This window comes from Elephas maximus, chromosome 8, assembly GCF_024166365.1.
Source record: "Elephas maximus indicus isolate mEleMax1 chromosome 8, mEleMax1 primary haplotype, whole genome shotgun sequence".
Classification (NCBI taxonomy): Eukaryota; Metazoa; Chordata; class Mammalia; order Proboscidea; family Elephantidae; genus Elephas; species Elephas maximus.
In genome coordinates this window covers 80,617,201-80,644,096 of record NC_064826.1, presented here as the reverse complement: position 1 = coordinate 80,644,096, position 26,896 = coordinate 80,617,201, and the positions used below count along the sequence as shown (strand labels likewise).

The 26,896-nt window shown below is 37.7% G+C and overlaps 1 protein-coding gene across 5 annotated transcripts in view; it reads left to right on the top strand.

Moving 5' to 3' along the window:
• TMEM196 (transmembrane protein 196) overlaps nt 1–14,692 on the top strand; it is a 56,514-nt gene extending 41,822 nt beyond the window's left edge. For 3 of the 5 annotated variants that reach the window (XM_049894086.1, XM_049894085.1, XM_049894087.1), the window contains exons 2-4: nt 5,122–5,178; nt 9,792–10,046; nt 14,431–14,692. In XM_049894086.1, coding sequence (XP_049750043.1) covers nt 5,122–5,178; nt 9,792–10,046; nt 14,431–14,490 — 372 coding nt within the window. In that variant the 3' untranslated portion in view covers nt 14,491–14,692. Of the gene's footprint in view, nt 1–5,121; nt 5,179–9,791; nt 10,047–11,382; nt 11,537–14,430 lie in introns of those variants that run through there. The other 2 variants (XM_049894089.1, XM_049894088.1) reach the window with 1 other exon arrangement.
• Nucleotides 14,693–26,896: the final 12,204 nt, after the last annotated feature.

Here is a 26,896-nt window from a genome sequence, read left to right as displayed (position 1 = left end):
CATCTATCTACCTATCTATCTACCTATCTATCTATCTATCTATCTATCTATCTATCTATCTATCTATCTATCTATCTATCTATCTATCTATCTATCTATCTATCTATCTATCTATGTCTTCTTTCCTTCCAGGCATTTTAATTTATATTACAGAAGAGCTATCACACTGTGCTTCCTGACCTATAATATTTTAAAATTTGGCAATGTGTTATATTCAGCTTCCCATGTCATTCATTTCAAAAATATCTTTTACATTATTTTTATTAGATCAGTAGTATTAATTTTATGGACTTAGATTAATTATTTTCTTTTTTCTATCATACATAATGGATCCCTGGTGGTGCAGTGGTTAAGAGCTCAGCTGCTAACCAAAAGATCAGCAGTTCAAATCCACCAGCTGCTCCTTGGAAACCCTATGGGGGCAGTTCTACTCCGTCTAAGGTCACTATAAGTTGGAATCCACTTAAAGGCACACAACAACAACAATGTGTTTATCTTTGAAGCTTATCATCAAATTCCTCTAGGGACAGGCTGTTCTGAGCATAAGGTCGGGATAGGAGCTGAGATGCTCGGCAAATTTTTGCTGTGTTGGCACCACACCGTTGGCCTTCCACTGTCCCTGCTCGCCTTCGCCACAGCAGGGAGTCTCTTCCCATGTTCTTTCTTTCCGTGAGCTGTAGGCTGCAGTTGCTTATTATTGTTACTTGGTAGGGTCATAGCGAGTGGTGGGCTAGGTGGTGAGGACAGGATTCGCTATTGTTCTAGCCCAGCCTCAGCTTGGGCAGGCCCTGTGGAGCCGGCCTCAGGGACAGGGCTTTCTCAGCATTTTGGGGAATTTCTTCCTTGTGGCAGACAAATTCTGCCTTTTTCTGTAATTGGTCTTCAGTGGAAGGTTCCTCCTCCCGGGTCCGCACAGTGGTCGATGACCACACAATGGAAGCCGTGGTGGTGTAGTGGTTAAGTGCTACGGCTGCTAACTAAAGGGTCGGCAGTTCGAATCTGCCAGGCGCTCCTTGAAAATTCTATGGGGCAGTTCTACTCTGTCCTATAGGGTCGCTATGAGTCGGAATCCACTCGACTGCACTGGGTTTGTTTTTTTTGTTGTTGTTGTTATTGTTATAGGCACAATATATTAGGCTCAAAGATGATTTCCTGCCCCTTTCCTAGGAGAGAGAAGTTTTTTTCCTTTACCTTTCCTCCGGTTTGAAAAAAAAAAAAAAAAAAAAAAAAACCCGAACTCACTGCCATTATGTAGATTATGACTTACAACTAGCGTCTCTTGCTCTGCACAGGTGAACAGTTCTTGTACTCTGTCTCCCCTTGGAGGGTCTGATACCTCCTTGGATTGAGGCTATTTGGTTGTCTTGAAACCAAAGTTCTCTATAGGCTCTAGAAAAGTTACGATTCCATGGTTTATAAGATTTTTCTTATTGTTAGGGTGGGAGTGACATCTTTGCAATCTTCTATGTCCTAAGCAAAAATGGGGGTCTCCATAGAACTTTCATGAAGAAAAACCCATTCAGAATACAGAATGCTATTTCCGTAATAGCTCCATTTCATCTGATAATGAGTCACAATCTTAGCTATCTTTGAATGTAATCTAAATTGGAATCAAATGGATTCTACCAGTAGAACTAACTATAGTTTTATTACATAGTGTAGCACATAAGGAGACCTGGGGGCACAGTGGTTAAGAGCTCGGCTGCTAAGCAAAAGTTCATCAGTTTGAATCCACCAGCTGCTTCTTGGAAACCCTATGGGGCAGTTCTACTCCGCCTCACAGGGTCACTATGACCTGGAATTGACATGATGGCAATGGGTTTGGATTTCTGGCTTTGGTAGCACATAATGGCCTTTCATTAGATCACAATACATTTATATTGCTTCATAGTAGGAGCAAAGCAAATAATCCTCTCTGGATTTAAACAGCTCATCTTAGAAATAAAATTATATTTTCTCATGTAAAATTCTCTCATTCAGGGTAACTTTTTTTTAGCTGATTTTTTTTTTCTTGTTTTGTAATCTCCATAAAGTGAGGAACTATTTTGCATCCTAGATAAAGCAATGTTGGCCAAAAAAAAAAAAAAAAAGTACTTTGAAACGTTATACCAAATTCTCTTATAAAATAAGGTACACTTAATTTTGGACTTTAACACAATTGGCTGATTTTCTAATTCTCTTTTTTACAATAATAACAACGTCAAGGGCAAAGAGAATATTTGTAGGTGAGCAAGTGTCGTGGAGCACTTCTAGTTAGGTTTGCTAGTATAAACCACAAAGCACTGACACTGAAAACTCCATTTAAAGAGTACTTGTATTCCATTATTTAAAATGAATTCATTTAGACACTTAAGAAGTCTGTAAATTACATGTGTGATGTATGACCTTGAGTGAGTATCTAAACTGGTCTGGACCTCCAGTTCCTCATGTGTAAAATGAGAGGGCTGAATTAAATCATCTTTTTAATTCCCTCCTGACTTCATGGCTTGGGGTAAATGGAGATAGCCAATGAGATAAAAGAGCAATTTACTGCTTCTTTGGGGCTCTGTTTGCTTCTCTATAAACTGTGAAGTCCAAACTTCAGCTAGGATTTCTCAGATGCCCCTCAGGAATTCCATGATTTTACATATTTTCCTTTGCTCATGTCCATATATTTCTTTCTCAGATTACAGTTTTCCTTTGAGGAATGTGGATTTTGGATCCTGTTGCAGAAGTAACTATTAGGGAGTATTTACACTCCTGACTTGATGGAGAATAGAAAAATATAGCTTGATTCCCCTCCTAACCTACCCACCCCCAGGTTCTGAACTCGTTTCTTATGCCCATCCAGTGAGGTGGGACAATAGGAAGTAACTATTTCATTGCTACTTAAAAGTTCTAACCAAGTGGCACTCTGAGCTTATGTTCCTGAGGTCCCCTCGGGCTTTACTATAAGAAAATAATGGCAATGTTTGTAGGTCTCAAAACATGCAAGAAGCACAAAGCTTCCCTGCTTTCCAGTTATTTCAAGAATGAGTGCAGAGTGAATAGGCTTTCAGGTTGAGCATGGGTGAATCAGGGAAGCTTAAGGAGCAGGACATGCTTGGGCTTTAATCCGAAGCTTAGCAGCACTGCGAGGTAAAGAATTGGTCGAAGCTAAGGAATTGCTTGAACCCAACCTTGAAAGATGTGAAATGAGATCATCCAGGAAAAGATCATATAAGGACAAGTTCATCTAGGTCTAGGACACAGAGGATGGTAAGAAATGGTCACGGAGCAATAGTTTTACAAGGCTTATAAAAATTATGCACGTATTCAAGTTCTATGGAGTTCTGAGTTTCTAGCTCCTCATGGTTTTATGGAATTAAAAAATATTTTATTAGATCTCTATATAGTATGTTAACCCTTTATCCTATCACATATATCCTGAATACAATCCCAACTTATTTTGTGCCTTTGAGAGTTATGATATTTTTGACATAAAATTCTAATTTTTTGTATTAACATTTATAAATATTTTGCATTTGGTCTATGACTTTGGTGCTAGTTTAGAAAATCCTTTCCACTCCTCTAAAATTAGATAAATCTTTGACTTATCTCTTACTATATTCATGAAATTTTTATTCATTTAATTGTCAGTTTCATAGTCATTTTAGTATATGATATCAGGAAGCTTAGCAAATATTTCTAATTCCATTAATTGAAAAAGTGATAGGATTCTTTCCCCATTAATTTGAAATCTCATCTATATTATATACTAAATTCTTATCTAACCCAGTGTCTTTTTGTCTTGCTGTATTGTTGCATCATTTATAATTATTTTGTTCTCTTATGAGGAAAATTTCCTTGTAACAACTTCCCTTACCCATCATTTTTCATCAAATTTTCTTCATGCTTTTCATATTCTTATTATTCTCTATAATCCTTAAAGCATCTTTAAAAATACACCCAGGTGTGGAATGCTTATGTAAAACGATTTATATGTTCAGCTCTGACTCCAAATAGCAAAACTGAAGAAAAAAAAAAATTCCTGGTCAAATGGAGACAAGCTTAGCCAGAGTCAAGTTTTTCTTTGCAAATCTGGAAGCCCTCAATGGGTTTATTACTTATTAATGGCTTTATTGTTTTATTTATAAAGTTTATGCCAGATTGAAAGTGTGTGCAAATTTGCATCCAAATAGCCCTAAATGTTTCTATCCAAATTAAGGAATCTACCATTTTATGAAAACCAAAATGTCTAATAGTCTGTCGTTGTTAGATGATCCAATGTAGCTGCTTCTGCATAGCCGTTATGTCACTGACGCCTTTATTTAGAACAAATAACATGTCATCAATAACATCATCTTCGTGTGTTCTTTCAGAATATCAGCAAGGTCAGTGTTTATGGTGAAATGAGGAGATAGTTATGTTACCTGACATAGTTTGAAAGGTACAAAGAACCTCTTCTATACAGAAATAAAAAGATCTTATTTTTTTTTTTTACTTATGCTAGGTTTCCTTTCTGTAATATAACCTATTGAGTTCTAATTGCTTAGTATGAATAAATGCATCACACCACTTTTCTCCTTGAGAAGGCAGGGGAGGGTTAAGAAGGCTGTAAAAGGGGGAAAAAAAATAATTTCATTCATAATTTTGCCTAGTACTAAAACTGATTCAAGCTTTGCTTAAATCCTCCAATGCCCTACCTATGTCAAATTTATAAAAAAGACATTTTCATTCAAGTTTACTTTTTTTTTTTTTTTTATCACTTCCTAATTCGGAAACCCTGGTGGTGTAGTTGTTAAGTGATGTGGCTGCCGACCAAAAGGTTGGCAGTTCAAATCCGCCAGGCGCTCCTTGGAAACTCTATGGGGCAGTTCTACTCTGTCCTGCAGGGTCGCTATGAGTCGGAATCGACTCAACGGCACTGGGTTTGGGGTTTTTTTTGGTTTACTTTAGAAGGCGGCATTTTCCTTCCCAGCTTTCGATGGAAAAAGAAAACCAAAAGGAATGTCATATATTAATGCTATTATTACATAAATAATGTAAAAGTGTAAAATTTTAAGCTTCCTTGAAGTAAATGTCATGAGTGAACTATAAGCAAAGACTAGGGGGCTCTGCTATCTTTGAATAAGAAATAATTGCTCTTCTTTTCCTTTGCAGTTTCTTCTTTGTGGCATATGTGGAATATTGTGTGCCAAAAAAAAATCTGGACTTGTCGTAAGTTTTTGCCTTGCTTGTCTTGTGCATTAAAGCATTTGAAATGTAAGAACTCAAAAAAAAAAAAAAAAAAGCTAAGAAGCCAATTTCCATATGCTGAATGTTACTCGTTGAGGATAAAAAGAAGTCTGACAAATAAATCCTGGCTCTATTATTTTCAAAGAAAGCCATCAAGATTATTAGAGACTGGGACAAAAAGAAAAGCTTTGATAGCTTCTTTAAATAGCATGAATATGCAGCCCTTCACAACGGCTGTGGATGCCAGTCTGCAGGTTTCCAGTTTATAGACTCCCAGACTATCACATGAATCCTTCAGTAGGCTGAAAAAGCATAGCTTGGGTTCATGAGAGATTTAACTAGTTAAATATGGAATGGGGCCTAAGGATTACTGGCCTTCTTTGTCTGCAAAGCTAATTTAGCAAAGCAACAAGACTGTGTTGTTATGGTTACAATGAATTCTCAGAGCTTTCTATCATTTTTCTGACCATGAATGCATCACCTAAAGTGTTCACAGATGTCCCATGCTACTATGATAGGGCTCAGAGGGTAACGAACATGCTCCCAGTTTATGCTCAGATTGGCTGCAGGAGAACCTCTGCCTGCTCTAGTATGGGCTCCCCACTGCTTTCCATGGTATTTTACGAGAGTTTGGAAAGAAGGGAAAAGCACCATTCATTTTCTTGGATATTATAGGAGAGACCTTATGCCTTTACAGATTGGCAAAATTAATACTGCCCATGGACTCCAGGAAATGACCTTTGAATTGAAGAAGTGTTTTACAAGACAAGGTCAGTTAGCTGAGCAGCACAAGAAATGGAGAGTTATTTTTGTTTAATTCATTTTTATAATCATGCCTTTCTCTGGGAGAATATCTGCTCTGATAAAAAAAAGATGAAAACCCCATTGCTCCAGATACCTCATTGCTTGAGATGCACATTTCATTTAATTACACAAATGGAAAAAAGAACTCTTGGGAAATTTTTTTCCTGGAGTATAGTCATTTCCATCTATGATTCTACCATCACCCTTTAGGCCTGGCCCTCATTTTTTCTAAATCCTTCCTCTATCAAACCTCTATATGGTTATTGTAGTAATGATTTTCTGAATTACAGAAAGAATGAAAAGGGGGAGGAACAGAAGAGAGGAAGAAAGAAAAAAAAAGGTTTTTTTTTTTTTTAAAGGTACTAATGTCTCTTTTCTATCTCAGGTCCCTGGGTGGTACAAACAGTTAAGCACTCAATGACTAGCCAAAAGGTTGGCTGTTTGAACCCACCCAGAGGCACCTCAGAAGACAGGCCTAGTGATCTCAGAAGACAGCCTTGAAAACTCTGTGGAGCAGTTCTATTCTACACACACAGGGTAGACAGGAGTTGGAATTGACTCAAGAGCAACTAACGACAATTCTCTTATAAATTATAAAAGAAAAAAAAAATTTTAGAAGCTACCACCCACTTTATCCTCTTGTATCATCTGAGGATCCTATAGATGACATTTAACTATGAAGAATTCTCTAACCTCCAATCAAATTATGTGAAAATTCCTCCACTCCAAATATCTCTGGGGTCCAGGTAGGATTGGAAAATGGTACATGACTGTAAACTTGGACACAGATTTTAGAGTTTTAATTCCTAGCTGAGAATGACCTGTCTTCAAGTGTTAACGAAACGCCATGCTTTTAAGAATTAATGAGAATAACATCAGGATGGAGGTGTTTCTTCCCTGTGATGGTAAACTGAATTTGTCATTGAGTTTCTTAATTAAAAGTAATTCATTACTTGAAGGCCAGAATATAATACCTTACCATATATTCTGACAACGCATGAATACTGACATAGATTCCCAAGGAGCTGCAGGCCACCTGAATATACGTTAAAATGAAATACAACTGGTTGATACTTCTTGAAATTGAGAGTTACAAGTTCTCACTTAACGGGGTGATTTATTTATTTGGTAATCCATTTTCAAGATTATATTTTGTCAATTATAAAATAATTTACTTGTTTATCCTGGGTTTAGAGCCCTGGTAATACATACTTTCCGAGGAAGACACAATAAGGAAAGCTGAACTAAGTTGGAGAAACAAAATCATCTACTTGTAGTCCTTTCTGCCCATTATGCTCTTTCAAACATCCATGCCTTTGCCCTTGGCGGGAACTGCTTGCACTTAGCTGAGATGACGTTTAATCCAAAAAGCCTCTTCCAAAAACCCTAGTTGGGTTAAGTTCCCCTCTTTCCTACACTTACACTTAGGGCATCCCATTCTCCCCATTTTCTAAATATTTTCTACACCATATTGAAATTTTGGATCTTTCCTTTGAGGAGACTGCAAGGTACTCAGGGCGATGGACTGTGAGTGATTTCCCCTTTGTACTACTGGCAGCTGGCTGAGGGCCTAATAGATGGTAGGTACTCAGGAAGCACTTGTCAAATTGATTTGTCACCAGTAAATAATACCCAATCATATAAAATTAAACGCTCTAGTAAGTTACATAGCTGTTTGTCCTGTAGAATTATAGCAAAGGAGGAGTTCAGTAAAGTCCAGCAAGGCTTCTTTAAAAAATTAGAACTTGATTTGGGCCTGCAATCTAGAAGTCCAAGGAAGAAACAAAATTATTTCCAGGGAAGGAAAAGTATCATTGAGGTGGCAATGAGCAAGCTATACTGATGGACAAGAGAGGTAACTAGGGTAGAAAGAGGGTTCCAGAGGAGAATGGAAATAAGGTTGATAATTAAATTAGTATCACACTCTAAAGTCCATAGGAGAATTTAGACTAGATGAAAGAAACAAAATAAATAAAATTCTTAAAGCTATTGGAATAGTCAATCAAATCTATTGAATATTTACAGAACATGAAACCCTGGTGGCGTAGTGGTTAAGTGCTACGGCTGCTAACCTAAAGGTTGGCAGTTCAAATCCGCCAGGCGCTCCTTGGAAACTCTATGGGGCAGTTCTACTCTGTCCTGTAGGGTCGCTATGACTCAGAATCGACTCGACAGCAATGGGTTTGGTTTGGTGTTTTGGTTTACTACACAGAAGGCATTGGACTTGGTTCTGTAGGGGAGCCTCTGATATTTAGATTGAATAAAACCTCCTGGTTTTATTAAAAGAGACCCAGATCAAATCAATGGTAGGCTCAAAAGCAAAGTCACATCCTGTGCTTCTTCAAAAGGACCAATCGAAAAGTATTTATGAAATACCTGCTGTGTATACTTCACAGTGGTGCCACAGAGTAACAAAAGATTGTAAGATATAGGGTGAGTCCACACTGAGTCCTAAGCTATCTGCTGGAGAAATGGATACACACACACACAAAAAACTTAGTGAATATAAATAGGATTTAGCTAAATTCCCTAAACTCACATGGCTAGGGAGGTATAAAGATTTAAAGCTAGGTGGAACTAATGATAATTTAATGAGAAGATATTTAGATATTGGGGTCCTGGTGATACAGTGGTTAAAAGGTCAACAGTTTGAAGCTAACAGCCACTCCTGGGGAAACCTATGGGGTAGTTCTTCTCTGTCCTATGTGGTCCCTACAAGTCAGAATCGACTCAATGGCAGTGGGTCTGGGTATTTAGATATTGTGGAGGAAACTGGATTTGAAGTCAGAAAATCTGAGTCTAATCTCTAAATTTGACTTCTACCTGCTGACCATTCTCTCTTTTTTTTTTTTTTTCCCAAAAGGTTTATTACTATCTTTGTTAGGAGGGGTAATTAGGATGATATCCATTAAAATTCCTAGCATTGTAGCACGTAACTAACTAACCAGTTGCTGTTGAGTAGACTTCAACTCATGACGACCCCATGTGTTTCAGAGTTTTCACAGCTGTGACCTTTCATAAGCAGATTGCCAGGTCTTTCTTCCAAGGTGGCTCTGGGTGGGTTTGAACCACCAACCTTTTGGTTAACAGTGAAGCCCTTTCGATTAGTAGTGGAGCACTTAAACAATTGTAACACTCAGGCATTCCTATAGTAGTAGCGCATGTTGTTGTTGTTGTGTGCCCTCCAGTGGATTCCAACTCATAGCGACCCTACAGGACAGAGCAGAGCTGCACCCATAGGGTTTCCAAGGAGCTGCCAACCTTTTGGTTAGCAGCCACGTTCTTTAACCACTTGGCCAGCAGGGCTCCATAGTACCACCCAGTATATAATACAAAAAAAAATTCTGCTGCCATCCAGTAGATTCTGACTCATAGTGATCCTATAGGACAGAGTAGAACTGCCCCATAGGGTTTCCAAGGAGCCCCTGGTGGGTTCAAACTGCCAGCCTTTTGGTTAGCAGCCCAATACGAAATAAATAATATTTAAATCTGAATCTACACAGAAGACAAATTTGCTTACTTCAGAGTTTTCATAAGGCATATCCTTGGCCTTAACATAGTCAGCTATCAATTTCTAAAACCCCCGTGGTCTACCCTCTCCCCAAAGAGTCAGAATGAATAGAAACTTGAGCTGAAAGGGTGACTCCTACTCTCTACGGAGCACCAAAGGGGCCACCTCCCTGTCGTACGTCAGTCATCCTGGGCCCGCAGCAGGTAGTGCGTCTCTGGTCTGGTCAGCTTGGTCTCCTCCACTCTAACGTCAGTTCCCTTACTTTCCTCTTTCTTACCAGATGATACTCTTCTCAGCCTGCTGTATCTGCGGACTCATTGGGGGCATCCTGAATTTTCAGTTTCTTCGGGCAGTCACAAAGAAGACGTCTTCCCTCTACCCTCTGCACCTCGCCTCCATGTCGCTCGCGTGCATTGGGATCGGGGGCTGCACCCTCTCTTCGTGGCTCACGTGTCGGCTAGCCAGCTATGAACAGAGGAGGATGTTCTCAGAGAGAGAGCATTCGCTGCATCACTCTCATGAAATGGCTGAGAAAGTGAGTTCCGTACCTTTCCTTCCTGCGGCCATCGTGTGATGAAGACCGCAGTCCACTCCAGATGAATCAACTTGCCGCTTTAGATGAGAATAAAGGGAATCCAATTTTTTAGAAATTTGGCCCTTATGTATTAAGAACAGTATATTTTTATTATCATTTTTTTCGCTGCAAATCATGGGTATACCTATTTTAATATAATTTTGTAGCATCCCTCTCTATTCAAAAACAGAGTTCCTAAAACAGCATTTCATAAAATATTGAATGCCTTGTAAATAAGGATTTCTATGTATTATACTGAGGAAAAACACAAACTAAATACACGCTGTACTCGATAATGCCAGTTTTAGAAATCGGATGAATTCCCTTTTCTAGCTCAGCCCCTGGGCTTGTAAGTAGATGCATTTGATTATGTAAATTAGATCTTCAAGCATAAAGAGATCTTTTAATAAGGGGACAAAAAGCCTTGCCTATCAGTGCAGATATTAAAATCCGCATAAAGCTTCATTTAAGTCACATCAAAACTTCATTCGTATTTGGGTAGACTTGCCTGTATTTTAAACAATGGTCCTTGCATAATTGTTTCCTGAAACCCCTTTAAACAGGAAGTTTCATTAATTGCATAAAAGGGCATAAAATATTACAGTGAGCTCTCTGTGTTTCTACTACATTTTGCACACATTTCTTAATTCACTTCTTGCTACTGGACTTTAAAAGAAAAAGATAAAAATATCTGTAAAATAAAATCACTAAGATAAAAACCAAACCCAGCGCCATCCAGTCGATTTTGACTCGTAGCAACCCTATAGGACAGAGTAGAACTGCCCCATAGAGTTTCCAAGGAGCACCTGGAGGATTCGAACTGGCGGCCCTTTGGTTAACAGCCTTAGGACTTAACCACTACGCCACCAGGGTTTCCCACTAAGATAATGGCCACATCATATTTTGCCTTATAGGAAATAAAATTAACCACAGAGTAGAAGAAAAAGTAGTAGAAGTTACTACATATTGTTTAGAATATTATTTTGAAGGAAAAAAAAAATTTATTCTGTGATTTTATATGTTTCTGTTTCTTGTACAAACTAGACATTCAGATGAGAGTAGCCATTGCTAAACTGTTCCAAGAGAGCAATTTTAAATAGATGTATATCCTTCAAGAAAGAATTTTATAGTGTGAATAGCAGAACTGCTAATTTAAAGAAATGGATTGTTAAAAATAGATGATTGTTGTATATTTGGATAGTGGCTCTTTCATGCTCTATTTTTATACTGGTATGATTTAGTTTTTTGTGTACATATTTGTGCAATATTTATTGTATGATTGTTATATTTATATTAGAGATTGAGGGCTATTGAAATAACCGACTTGCCCAGCTGCCCGGTGGTGCCCCCGACACCAGAGTTACCTACAAGGTATGCTGATTTCTAGGGAGTTACCATGTTGTAATGTCACTGCAGGAAGCATTGCCTCTTCTAGGAAGCCATGACATCAGCAGGTCAGTCTGGCTGATGCTGTGATGTCATTCCTCAAAGCCTGGCTTTTATAAGAGCTACTTTGAGAACCTGGTATAACCTACATGGCAGAGTCTTGAAGCTTGAAAATTGGTTGAGTATTTAAAATATTCAGCCTGCCTATAAGCATCCAAACACATTTCTGCTTGGATGATTCATGGCTCCTTTATTCTCTGCTACCTCATGATTCTGATTCAATATCATCATTCACAGACCAGAGTTTTGTCTTTAGTAATAGATGCGTCCAGATAAAGACAAAATGCGTATCTCCCTCATGTCACAACTGCATGAGAAGATAGCCAAAGTTCAACACTAATACATTCAAAATTCTAGATGAAAAGTTTCTTCTTATAAAATTATCCAATGTGATATATTCCAATTTCATTTCCTGTATTTTGGATTGCTGAAAATAAAGTCACCAATCTTTGTTTGACTAACCAATATAATTGGAAATAAACAAAGTCACGTAGCTACTATGACCCATTTGCAGAAAATATGTCCATTTGCAAATAGCCACACTTGGTCCTGGTGAAGTTTATAGTACAGTCTTTTTATTAAATTGGAAATGCCTGTTTGCAAACAAGCTGAAAGGACTCATCAATTTTAAAACTAATTTCACCATTATTTTCTATCAGTGATTTTACTTTTTCCATCTGAGAATGAAATTACCTAAGAAAATTATTTTTTCTAAGATTTTTAATCCTGCAATAAAAGATTAACAGATTAGTTTTTCTCTTCTCTTTTTTTTTCCCCCCTTTTCTTTCTTTTTTGATTTTTAAACTACTTTTTGGATGCAACCTCATTTTAGGAGAAGAAAAGGGACCTAGGATCCTTATTTTTATAAATCCATTAGGAAATTGTATTTTCTCTTAGTAGGAGGAATAGGAAAAAATATATGAGCAAATTTTTTTTATAGTTCATTTTGGGTTTTGAAATTAAATTATCTCCTTGGTTCAACCTCCTGTTTATCTTGCCGTCAACTGAGCTCTTGAATGAAGACTGAAATAAAGTCTGTCAGCTTAACCTCAACCCAGTAACCCCAGCGTTTTGAGATCTACTTTCAGTATGTATGTTTCCAGCAGAGTCAGGCTTTCCACTAGACTGAAAAGTCACCAGACCACAGAGGCTCCAAACAACTTTCTCTTCTTCCTCTGAGAGCCTTTACTCTTAACAGTGTTGAGTTTTAAGCTATTTTCTGGAATTCCTTAAAACCCAGTCCCAGTAGCACCTTATAAAACCCCCAGTTGCTGGAGAGTCAATTTGACTCATGGCAGCCCCATATGTGTCAGAGTAGAACTGTGCTCCATAGGGTATTCAGTGGCTGATTTTTTTGGAAGTAGAACACCAAGCCTTTCTCCTGAGGCACCCATTGTTGACTTGAACCTCCAACCTTTTGGGGAGCAGCTGAGTGTTAACCATGTACACCACCCAGGGATTTCAGCACCATGCTAGGGAGATATATCAGATACCCAGGTACAAGACAAGCCCCCAAAGCCTGGAAGGGACCACAGTACTTAGCATGGAGAGGTCTTAATGTGGGAGGGAGAAAAAAAAAAGATTTCTAAAGCATGTTGTTTACTTTCCCAGAATTTTCTTGGAAGAAACTCTACCCCATCCCCTAAAGACAAGATAGTTTTCAAAATAAAAGTTCAAAAACCAGGCAAATTCCCACCTTCAAGTGCCCTTCCTGTTCTTCCTGTGTAACTTTAAAAATCGCCCCATACAAAAGCAAATATTCTTATTCTATCTCCTCTCTTCTTTTGAATTTTCAAAGAGAAGAGACTAAAAATGAGGCATGGAAAACTTTTTATTTTTGAAATAACTGTTTGGATGGATTTGAAAAACTTTGCAAAAGGGAATGCATTACTTTTTAATTTTTAACTCATCCAAATAGAAACTGGATAAAAATTGATAGGCATGATCTGACTGAGAAAGTAATTTCCATTCGAATTGTTCTTTGCTGTTCCTTTGCAAATAGGCTTGCTCAAGTGTGGACCGGTACTGTCAATCTATTTTCAATTTTTTTTGGCTAAGTATTATTTATAAATATGAGTGGGCCTCATCTTTCATCATTACCTTTTATTTTGTAGGGAAAAGTTTACTTCTAATAAGATATATGAATTCAAAGCAGCTACAGCTTTTCTCAAATTAATATAGTTTCTATAATTGCAAACGAAGCTTCTTTAGGTTAGCTCATCCTTTACATCCGTATTTTCATTGCCTTATTTTTTTTTCCCATAGAGTCTCCCTTATTAACTTTTCAATAACTGATCCTTTGAAAACATTTTAAAAGGTTTTACAATTTTGTTTTGTTACTGTTTGAGTAATAGTGTCATGAAAAGTAATCTTTTCCCCTGTGATTTATTAGTGATTCATAGTTATAAATTACCAATAATCAACTTCCGGTTTTTTTTTTTTCAGTTCTTAACAAAAAGGCCACACAATTTTCCATAGAATAAAGGTAACCTCTAGCATCTGTTGGCACCTTGTTGACATACTCAGCAGAGATGCCTATGTGTTGGAAAAACTTGGGCATTTAACCATTTTCTTCTTTCTAGTGTTGAGGAATAAAAGGGGGAAGTTCATGGGTATAGGAGAGATTACTCTCTTTTCAGCAAATTGAGCCATTCTTGTAGGTAGAAGATTTTGGTCTAACAGATTGTCATTTTAGCATTTTCATGGGTTCCCAGATGCCATGAAATTTCATTTTCTAAAATGCAACAATACAAATCCTTGTCCTTCCCCAAAGCTTAACGAAGTTTTTCAATGGCTTGAAATTTCTGTTTTGCAAACCCATTAACCAAATCGCTGTCCTACCCTGAAAGTGAATTTCAATTAATACATGCTGTTTTCCTATTTTTTATTTTCCTAACAGGAAGTGACAGACAACATGAGCAATGGAGGACCACAACTAATATTTAATGGAAGAGTGTAATGAATCTTTTAAAGAATTGAACATTTTTTAGGATTTTCACGTGGCAAGGAGATACCAATGGAGTAGGAGATAAAACAGTTGTTATCTTTCCTGCACATCTTTACTCTTTCTCAATTTCTTCAGCTCTTTTGAGTGAAAAACTTTTCAGAAATGTTCTAGAAGAGTGATTTCAGTAGACTTTCTAGGTTGTTCTAAAAAAGACTTTCAAGAAAAAAAAAGTAAAGTAGGATAAATAAAACAGAAATAAGATTCATATTCTACACAAACAACTATTTGAGTAGCATGAGAAGTAGATTTGTAATGGCCTAGGTCCTAGGAGTTCTTTAAAAGTGCAAATAAAGAAAAATACCAATAACTTATCGATGTCTTTGTTTTGAAAGACGGATGGCTTCAAGAATGCCATATTTAAAAACCTCAGCAATGCCTTGTAAAAACATTGCAATGATTTTCAATTTGTGAATGAACATATTTCATAATTTATTTGTAAATGACAAAAAAACCTACATCTTAAAAAAGATTTTTTTAGAGAGAATATTAATCTGTATGATATTTTTGCATTTTTGCACAAGAGTAAAAAGTTGTCAGCGAACATCGTTTAAGGAAAATAAACATGTTTTGATCATACTGTGCAGGTTGATCTACATGGATGTGAATGAGCCTAAGAATGAAGTCTGGTTGTGTGTATATGTATGTGTGTGTATATATTGTAAATATAGAAAATATATACAGCATATATTTATAGCATACATGAATGTAAATAGGTAGTAGAAAAGAAATTGTGACAGTGTGGGGGTATTAACAAGATTTAATTCCCAGAAAGATGGGAAAGCAATTGTTCAAGACTTTTCTATGCCCACAGAATCACATATTTAATTTCTACTAAATATTTAATTTTCTTTTTATTATGTTTGCTGTGTATAAATATTGTGGCTGGTATTTATGCAGTTAAGCAATCTGAATAGTGTACTTTAAAGACTGTTTTTTTAATTATTTAACTATTTCACTATGATTATGCTATATATATAATAGTAGTAGCTAATATTGATTTATAAACATAACTTTAAATTATATACTTCCGCATTTATATAGACATGACTTATGATTATTCATGACTTTCATGTTTCAAACAATTTACTGCCCAATTAAATTGCACTACAGGACACATGTACCCTCAGGAGATGAAGTTGCAATTAGCTTTGCTCTAATTTAATTAGGTGTATTGTTTTTGTTTTTTTTATTTTATAATTCACATGGGATAACATGGACAGACATTTTCAAGAAAGCATATACCTAAAGAATTTGAAAGAGTTCTCTGTAAAAGAAAATCAAAAGATAGGCATGCATTTACATAGCTAGATTTAGTCTTTCTCTTCCATAATGGAATGTTAAAATAGCCAACTATCACAATATGCATAAGCAAGAAAATAGCACGGTCTTTGGCAACATTTATGAAAATATAACCTCTGGGCAACAGATAAAGAAATTTCATATTTTTAAATATATAACTCTCACTGTATCGAATACTTTCATTTTTTTCCAAAGTCATTTTTTATGAGTTACTTATTTAACCACAGGCGAATTATAACCTTTAATATCCCATACGAGGACATGCTATAATTTACAAACAAAATATGGACTTTAGTTATGCTAACAAAATAACAAGAATTCCACTTAATGGAAGCCTGAAGGTCTTTTATTGTTACAGTAACGTAATCTTCATCTATCCTATTTAAATCACCCAATAAAAACATTCTGGCTGTATCTATATACCCAACAGAAGTAACTGGTCTACAGTTGTTTGGTGTAGTTTTTGAAGTCTTCCAACCCATTTGGATAACTCCTTTATCCAGTAGATTACAGAAGTTGTCCATAAATGCAACCTCAAATAGGGAATCAACGTCATCACTCTTCATTTGATGCAGCAAGTATGTTCTTTGTCACTAAACATCTAAACCATACAATGCCGGTATTTTGTGTGTATATAGTTCTACTGAATTTGTGCAAGGATGTAGTTTGTACTGAAAGAACAACCACAAACTCTAATGTTAGGTGGCATTTCTTTGTAGATATGTTTATACAACACATAATTATAATACATCAGCAAGAAGTTTTAATGCCTTTTGAAATAATTTATGAAATCAGACATTCAAGGACAAAAAGTAGGCATATTACTGCTTTGACATAGAACCAAGAAGAGACTCAGTCATAACAATTATCCAAATAGTTTCCAGTATATGTTTAACCAAGTACACATATATCTTTAAATGTAATGATTTCAACTCAGTGTTTTCAGGGGTCAGTTATTTAGAGTGATTTATTTGTGATATACAGGGATTCTTTTTGAAGTAAGTATTGGAAGTTCGAAAGTATAGTTTAAGTGCTTGAAAACTTCTCACAATATATTGAATCATAAACTATAATTTATTAAATGACTATATTACAGTTTTTATATGATCTTACCCTGGGGGAAAAGTAATGTGATACTAAATTAGGGGAAAAAAATATGAAACTGGTGTGGCTTTGTTTTGTAGAGTCTAGATACGAAGAGGTAAAGTTATTATAAGCATAAAGTGGACTCTGCCTGGAAAATTATATATACATATAAATAATGGTTTAGAAGTGGAACAGTGGAGGAGGATATGATGACTCTACTGATACGTTTGTGTAATAAAATAGTGTGTTTTGAAACTACATATTGGTATGGATTTTTTTTTGATCCATTATGACTCAGAAAAAAGTTTCCCCCCAATACAGGGATAAAGCTGCTGTGCTGAAATTGGTGGGAAAAGGGTTTTTGTGAATGGGGAGGAATAGACAGTAACAGCTAGAGGATATGAAATTAGGAAAGGGTACTTTTTTAAGATAGGAAAGACGAGAATGTGTTCAAATATAGGCAGGGAGTGGTTGAAGATACAGAACAAATTTAACATAATAGGAAAGTGAGGTCCCTGAGGAGGCTGGAGGAAATAAGATACAGATCATAGAAGGCAGACTTAGCTCTAAGTAGGACTGAGATGAAAGGAAATTCATAAAGGAAACCACAATATTTAGTCAACTCTGCTGATCAATTTGGATTTCTCAGAATGGTCATTACTTTCGTTTCGGTAGATGAGTACTTATTGTGCAATCTGTCCTATGCATTTCAGGCCATTAAGCATCTATGGTCCCCATTCACTTTATTCTGTAGTTCACCTTAGTTATTGTAACAACTGAAAATGCCCTAACAGATTTTCAACTGTCTCTTTGGGAGGGCAGTATTGTCGCCTAGTTTAGAACCATTGGAAAAACATTTGAACATGATTAGAGCAGCCAGTGTTAATGCTATCCACAAGTATTATCCTGAATTGATCAGGATAGTAAACCCCACTGCTTTAAGGTCTACCTGCACTGTCCAATATGGAATTTTTTTTATACACATGAGGAGTCCCGGTGGCAGGGTGGTTAAGAACTCAGGTGCTAACAGCAGGTTCATCAGTTCGAATCCAACAGCCACTCCTTGGAAACCCTGTGGTGCAGTTCTACTCTGTCCTGTAGCCTCACAATGGTTTTTTGTTAGTTTATTTTTCTGGTTTATCCACATGTGGCTATTTAAGTATAAATTAAAATAATTGAAATAGAATCAAATACTTGGTTTCCCAGTCACACTAACCATATCCCAAGTGCTCATTAGCCACATAATGGACAGCAGTTATAGAGTATTCCCACCCTCTTAGAAAATTCTATTAGACAGTACTGGCCAAAAGCGCATAGAAGGCAACTACCTACTAACAGGTTCTTCCACTGTCGGCCATTATGACTGTTTAACAGAAAGTGAGAAAAGAGTTAGTAAACACTCTCTGAAATTTGAGAATTCATAACCCTGTTAAATTCGTGGATTGAGCAAAATTAGGAAAAGTGCAGTGTAGGCTAACCCATAATAAAAGTGAGCAGAGAGCAAAAGTCACTTATATTCTGTTGCTTCAGTGCTTTAAGGTTAAAAAAAAAATCTGCACAAAGATTTCACTAAATGACTACTGTATTTTTGAAAGGTAGAAAAAAAAAGATCTTGCATAACTACTATTGTTTAAAGAAATTTACTATATTACCATGTGTCAGTGAATAATCCAGCATTTCTTGTGCTTGGGAAGATGAAAACAACAATATACTGACCTCCACTTTATTCACTGACCTTGAATAAAAATGACATGATTAGAAACCTCACTTCCAAAACTACCTTTTTAGAGGTTATTTAGAAAACACATTTAGAAACTTATAAGGAGCAGCTTAAGAACCATTTCTTAGAACACTGTTTCCAAATAAAATTTTAGAACTTGGCATGAATTTACTCTTTTCTTCTTTAATTTATTTTTCTGGAAACATATGTTTCTTACTCAAAGTATATGACGGCCAAGAAATTCAATTATTCCAAATCTATAAATTACAGGTTGTCAGTTTCTCATAGCAGGAGAACAAAACCAGAAATTGCTGGAAATGTGGATGCCTCATAAAATTATAAGGATCTTTTTTTTTTTTTTTTTTTTACTCCCTTTGCCAGGAAAACCATTTACTGTCTAGAAGATTCTTTTACTAGGAATGCATTAAAAATATACTCAAGAAAAAAATTGTTTAAAAAGTCAAAATAAATCTAAAATATCTATATACAGTGAAACCTGTGAGAGCTGGGACTGCCTTGCTTTTCCTGGTCTTTGACAGGATACTTACCACTTTTCTATCACACTCTAGTAAGAATCCTGTCTTATAAACACCCAATGTGTTCTCCTTCTCTGACAGTTTTCCACCTTACATAGGTTCCGGCTTTTGCAAGTTCCACTGTAGCTCAACATTTTAACAGTTCAATATCTGCATCATTCTTTGGGTGGTGCAAACGGTTTGCCCTGGACTGTTAGCTTGAAGGTTGGCCATTTGATTCCACCCAGAGGCACCTTGGAAGAAAGATCTGGTGATCGGCTTTCATAAAGATTACAGCCAAGAAAACCCTATAGAGCAGTTCTACTCTGTAACATATGGTGTCACCCTGAGCTGGAATTGACTCAGCTGCAACAGGGTTTTGTATTTCTTTATTTGTTTGTTTATCATTCACATCAACTAAATTCAGTGAAAAAAAAAAAGCCCTTCATTTTAAGCAGAGAGCCTTCATTTAGTTGAACATCTTGAAGGAATAGGAGCCATTCTTAATGCAACTTGCACTAAGTAGGGGCTGCTGATTTCAAGGTGTTTTCTTCATTAACACCCAAAGGCTGCACTTCTTTAGCCACTCAATACATTACAAGTACTTTCCGCACCAAAACGTAATATGTCAGTGAGAAATGCCTGGGAGACTGAGATTTACCCAAGCTAGAATTTGGCTGAGGCTTCATAGCAAAACCTAAGCACTTGTCAAAATCACATGAAGTCTTTTTTAACCCCAAGGAATCAGATCTTATCACCAAAAAAAAAAAAAAGAGTAGAACTGCCCCATAAGGTTTCCAAGGAGCAGCTGGTAAATTCTAACTGCCGACCTTTTGCTTAGCAGCCATAGCTCTTAACCACTGTGCCACCAGGGCTCCAATCTCATGATAGCCCCTGGTTATTAACCAATCTGGATATTGGTCTCCACTTAGTCACAAAGGCAGAGGTATTCAAACATCATTCCACAGCATTTCTGGGAGAGAGCTAAAGGAAATCCCCTGGCCCACCAAAGTCACTGCCCAGGAAGGAGGAACTACAGATTGTTCTGTGGATGGCTCTACTACCCACCAACATTGTAGGGCTCTGTACTCTGGACTATAAATCAGCCTCCAACTGGGACGATACCCGATCTTTCGATTTAAAAATATTCAAATGGCCCTGTTTAGGTAGCCGTCTAGATGTCTGGTCCGCAGTCCACTACCATCATAACTATCCAACAAGTCTTCTGGTAGCCGAGCTTCTCAATCTTTTCTACCTTCTAAGTATATGAGTTTACTTATGTCAAGCTCAGAGGAAAAAAAAAAAAACAGTGGTTCCACATTCTTTTTTAACAAGAATTGTTGCAGAGAATGTCAAATTTCCAACTCATAACATAGTGAGTAGTGGTAATATTAGCCTATTGCTATTTACCAACAAAAAGGATAAAGTTATAGCAGGTGAAAGATAACCACTTACCAAGAGCTTTCACATGCGATAGCTCATTAACTTCTCACCACAACCCTATAAGGTAGGTATTACATAGTTTTACCCTTAGAAAGTGTCTTAGTCATCTAGCGCTGCTATAACAAAAATACTACAAGTGGATGGCCTTAATAAAGAAAAAATTATTCTCTCATAGTCTAGTAGGCTACAAGTCCAAATTCAGGGCATCGGCTCCAAGGGAAGGCTTTCTGTCTATGTTGGCTCTGGAGGAAAGTCCTTGTCATCAATCTTCCCCTGGTCAAGGAGCTTTTCAGCACAGCAACCCCAGGTTCAAAGGACACACTATGCTTCCAAATGCTTCTTTCTTGGTGGTATGAGGTCCTCCGTGTCTCTCTGCTCTCTTCTTTCTTTTATATCTCAAAAAAGATTACCTTAAGACACAATCTTGTAGATTGAGTTCTGCCTCATTAACATAACTGCCGTTAATTCCATTTTGTTAACACCATACCCACCGATTTGTAACACATAGGAAAATCTCATCAGATGACAAAACGGTGGACAGTCACACATACTGGGAATCACAGTCTAGCCAAGTTAACATACATTTTTGGGGGACACAATTCAATCCATAATACAGACACTGAAAAATCTTGTCCAAAGTTAGTGACTAGTGGTTGACAGACGGGGGTTTGAAACCAGGCTGGATTATTGCACGATGATTCTTTATAGCCTTCCATGAAGCAATGCCCCCCACCCCGCCACCCCATCACTATGGGAGGCAATTTGTTGAGGACATCAGGGTATGTCGAAAACAAGCACTGGCTTTGAGTATGGGCTCAATCACTAACCCATTATATGGTCTTGCACATACTGCTTAGATTTTCTGAACTGCAGTCCCCATACCCCCCAAGACTGGTGATAGGTCTTTTAGAATTATTTAAGGATTTAATTTGTAAATGTCAATTGCCCAACACATAGTGAACACTCAGCAAGCAGTATTACAATGTACATTATCTATAAACCAAAACCAAACCAAACTTGTCACCGTCCGGTCAATTCCAACTCAGAGTAGAACTGCCCCATAGGGTTTCCACGGAGTGACTGGCAGATTCGAACCGCCAACCTTTTGGTTAGCAGCGGAGCTCTTAACCACTGTGCTATCAGTGCTATTTCTTATATTAATATCATTTATTTAACATGAAATAAGGGAAAGGTGGACACAGATCAACATTTCACCTGAAAGGTGAGGTCATTTCTGGTTATGACTCTGAATCTTGAAGCCCTTCAACCAAGTCATGCAACATGTGTTTAAACTTAGGTCCATAAAGCAAATCACGACTTGATTCCGTATAAACCACCTGCCGTCCTTTACTTGTTCTGCTTCTTCTGATGCCAAATCTAAATTTCTGATTCTGTGACCCCTGCCCTGATTGCAGTTTCTGGCCCCTGCACTTGAACCTGAGACCTCATTTCTCCAGTTGTCAAGCTTTGACTGCTACCCCCACTCACTTCATTGTGGACACTTGGGATTGTTTAATAGGACTCCCTACGCCTGAATTAGGCAGTGAAATCTAAACTCGGTCACTGAGCCAGCAGCTGCTAGCGACACAGTGACTTCAACAGTGTCGATCATCTCTTAAAGAGACATATGCTCAAATCAGAAAGAGAAATTCAAAGGAAGGATGTTGGATAACTAATGAGAAAGCTTGAGCTTCCTTTTCCTTGAATGTAAACAGGTCAGAACATCTAGGAGGTCATTTGGAGGGAGACAGGGAGCTATAAGGAGGAACTCAGGCAAGATTATTTTTTCCTTGCACTTGATTGACGGAAGTGGACCAGTGAGCGACAGAGAAAACGAGTTCTGTTATGAACAATTCCTGCCCTTAAATGTCAGATATGTAGTTTCCCTGTGTGTGCTGGTAGTCTCCTTTTTTCTTCTTTTCAATCTCTAGTTCAACCTATTCAACTATGCCAAGGAACAACAGAGAGAGAAATTTTATTCAGGCCAGAGCCAGCATTGTTGGTATCACCCTAGAGCTGATACAGTGCAAGCCAGGAGGAATCACACACGCACGCACACACAAAACACCAAAGGAAAGTGATATTCAGAGATTCCCACTGCCGTCGAGTTGATTCCGACACATAGCAACCCCACAGGACAAAGAAGAACTGCCTCACTGGTTTCCCAGGGCAGTGTGGAGTGGCTGGTAGGTTTAAATCACAAACATTTCGGTTCACAGTAGAGCATTTTAACCGAGCGACTTAACTTTAAACTCAGAGGGGTAAAACAAAATAAAAAACTCGTTGTCGTTGAGTGGATTCCAACTCACAGTGACTCCAGGCGTTACAGAGTAGAACTGCTCCACAGGATTTTCTTGGCTGTAATCTTAACAGAAGCAGACTGCCAGGCCTTTCTTCTGTGGCACTACTTGGTGGAATCGAACTGTCAATCTTTAGATTAGCATCGAGCAAACATCACTCACTTTGTACCACATAGTTGCTTTCATTTAGTCATCTGTGTTTCCCACCCAGAAATCCCCATTTTAGTGCAAAACTTGAAGTTACAGATGTTTATTTTACTAAGGAAACTGGCCTTTACCAAGAAACTTCTTCCTCTGTAAAGTTCTTCAGAGTACCCTGTTGCATTATTTCACTGCTGGGAGTCTTTCAGTCTGCACGAAGCCCACTGTGCCCCTGGATAAAGACCGATACATTACTGTAATAATTCCCAGCGCATAGAATAATTAAGAGCACCCTGAAGCTGAAGGAAGGAATCCGGATACAATGCATTAATATGCATCTTCTTTGGTCTTAAGACCAAGAGAAATTTACTCTTAAGTGAAAGTAAATTGTGCATCAAAATATACCACATCTCAGTTTTATTTTTATTTACTTTCTATCCTCAAACTTTTCCTACCATGTTCTTTGGAGACATTTAATGTCAGGGATCTGGGACTTCACACCCACACAAACTCTGCAGCTAGCAGGTGGTTTATTAAACTACAGCTTTAAAATAACCTTCAGAAAATAAAAAGGAAACTGTTGCTGACTTATTCTGCAGTGAGCTGAAGACAGATGGAAGTAAATGAGAATTTCCATAGGCGCCTTTTCAAGCACCATGGCTAATTTTACCAGCCAAACGCCTTGGGTTTGAAAACCTTGAAAGAGAGGTGTTGAAACTCAGTTGCAGTAAGGCCAGACTGGGGAGGAAATAGGGCCTTAGAAGAAATACTGACCTTGGTTTTCATAACAGGACCGTAAATTACGTAAAAAGGGCCTCATACCCCCAGAAATTAGACCTTTCTCTTCTGATTTTCTTTACTCTTTTCCGACTTCTGGAAACAATTGTGAATTGCAATTACACATGTGCACACACATATTTTCTAGTTAGTTTTGTCTCATTTGTTAAGTTAGAATTTAAAAAATCACTCTAAGGCTATCCCTTTCTGTACTATCCAAAGGGGAACATAGGCCGAAATTCATTCTGTGTAACAAACGTGTGAGAATGAACTTCTTCCTTTCTGGGTGTTTGTAAATTGTGTACCATTTTATGTTCATTATTTAGCAATCTTTACTGTGTTTTAACACTAAAGCAAATGAAACAGCTCATCAAGTGGTTGTTAATTATCAGTGTGTTTACATCAATTATACCTGAATAGAAACAATCAATTCAGGGCCTCTCCCCTGTATTTCAGGCCTCTTTTTTTTTTTTTTTTTTGACAGGCACTGTTTCTCAAACCTCAGCAGGAATTACATTCACCTGGAGAGTTGTTTACATGAGATTGGTGGGCTCCAGCTCCAGAGTTCTGCTTCACTAGCCTGTAGTGGGGCCTGAGAATGTGCCTCTCTAGTACATGCCCAGGTGCTGCTGATGCTGTTGGTCCAGGGATTTCACTTTGAGGACCACCAATAAAAGCACGCCTTATTTAAGGAGTTGGATCTTAATTTATAGACAGAGCCATTGGAATTACTTCATTTTTATGCATGTACAGCAACAGCTACCCTTTGTAAAATGCCAGATCTATGACATCCAATAAGATGTAGTATATGTGCTCCGTTATTGTTTTTCCCCTTCATTGTTTCTAAGCCTTCTATGAGCATGGTGTATATCAGTTAAGGTCTACAATTTAATAAGCAAGTAGGAGAAACTTTCAGAGTCAAAAACGGATCCTAAGACTTTTTAAAAAAAGATATTGTTGCTAAAAACAAGCAGTCAATAAACAGCTGCTCGATCTTTGCCATTCCTACAGCGTCTTGGTCTAAAGCGAAACATCACAATTTTAAAGTTCATGTTTGCCATCTGGTGACACACTTGTGAATTGCAAGTGGTCTGCGTCAACCAATCAGAAAACAAACAAACCTGTTGCTGTGGGGTGGATTGATATTATAGGACGGAGTAGAAATGCCCCGTAGGGTTTCCAAGGAGAGACTGGTGGGTTCGAACTGCCGACCTTCGAGTTAGCAGCCCAGCTCTTAACAACTGCCACCAGTGCCCCTCATGAACCAGTAGTTTTGTTACATATCTTTGTACAGATTTTTGTTCATTGTTTCTTCATTTCCAAAATCCATTAGGCACATTTCACACATTTTTCCCTAAAAGCGCTGTATTTCACAATTCATTAAATGGCTAACAGAAGACGATTTCCCTAACTGGATATATTTATTTCAAACAACTAGTTTGTATGAAAGCTGTTTTAATTCTTCATACGGACCAACAAAATCACAAATTGTATCTCAGAATGCATAGTGCATATATAGAATAAATTTTTTTAACAAAATATTTTAGGGAGATATAGCGAAATTAAATTACTTTAATCTGAATCAAATATTACATACATGATTCACTTATAATGGCAGTACACCGAGGAGGAGCTGAAATAATTATGCTAACAACACCAATCATAGCAAGGATTCATTAAGTTGCACATAGTTCTCTATGAGTTGGAACCGACTAGACCGCACCTAACAGTTAACACCGAAGCAAAAAAAAAAAAAAAAAAAAGATTTGGAGCCAAGACATACTCCAGGTTTTATGCATTCTTTAAATCTTCCTCTAAATTGAGGGCTCTAATTTTTTTTTTTTTTTATATATATATAGGGTTTATAGGGTCGCTATGAGTTGGAATCGACTCGACAGCACTGGGTTTGGTGTTTTGGTTTACCTGGTTATTCATTCAATAAGGGCATATATGTTCCTGGACCCAAGCTCAACTTCAGGGTCTTAGTTAGATTTAATTAAGCATATTATATTGAGGCACCAATCACGAACTGAAAAAAAGATATATTGTTGAGCACTTACTACAGGTCAGTCACTGGGTTTAGTACTCCACTATCATTATCTTGCTTAAGCCTCACAACTTCACTGTTTCATCTTATCTTTAAATTACAGGTAAGGACGTTGAAATTTAAAAAGAGGAAGCAAGTTTCTCAAGGCGCGAAAGCCCGGATTTGCACCTGGCTCCTATCAACCATGCCATATTGCCTGGATTGCTTTCTACAAAAGCGCCAGCACTCACTTTGGCTAAAACTTGTGCTTCTTCGACGCGTTCCCAAGCTGCTCTAGAGTGTCCTGACCATTAGGCCAGGTTTCCACAAGCAGAAGAAAGCCTGTTCTGTAGTTTGAGCAGTGAGGATGAACACAAGTCTCCTACTGGAGAGAGATTTCCGCAATTTGGGGTGATACAAGCCTTGGGGTGGATTAAATCGTAAGAGAGGTCTCAAAGGTGATAGCTGGGCTGAGCCACCTGGAAGGCCGTGGTATAGTTTGCTGAATTAGCGATTGTAGAATCCGGAGAGAAACTGAACTGAGAGACACCGAGGGCTCACTTTCAGGTGTGTTGCATTTGAGGATCTGAGCTGCTTTTCGGAAACCCTGGTGGTATAGTGGTTAAGTGCTACGGCTGCTAACCAAGAGGTCAGCAGTTTGAATCCGCTAGGCATTCCTTGGAAACCCTATTGGGCAGTTCTACTCGGTCCTATAGGGTCGCTATGAGTTGGAATCCACTCGACGGCAGTGGGTTTGGTTTTGGTTTGAGCTGCTTGCATAAAACACACTCCATAGACATTTATTGGTATATTACTGTACCGTCGAGGTTTATAAAACCCCATGACTACTAGCAATGATCAAGGTGGGACCCCCCCCACTAAACTTACACAGGACATCACACAAAACCCAGTGCATTCAAGTCAGTTCCAACTCATAGCGGCCCTATAGGACAGTCCTAACTGCCCCATAGAGTTTCCAACGAGCGCCTGGAAGATTCGAACTGCCAACCCTTTGGTTAGCAGCCGTAGCACTTTGGTTAGCAGCCATAGC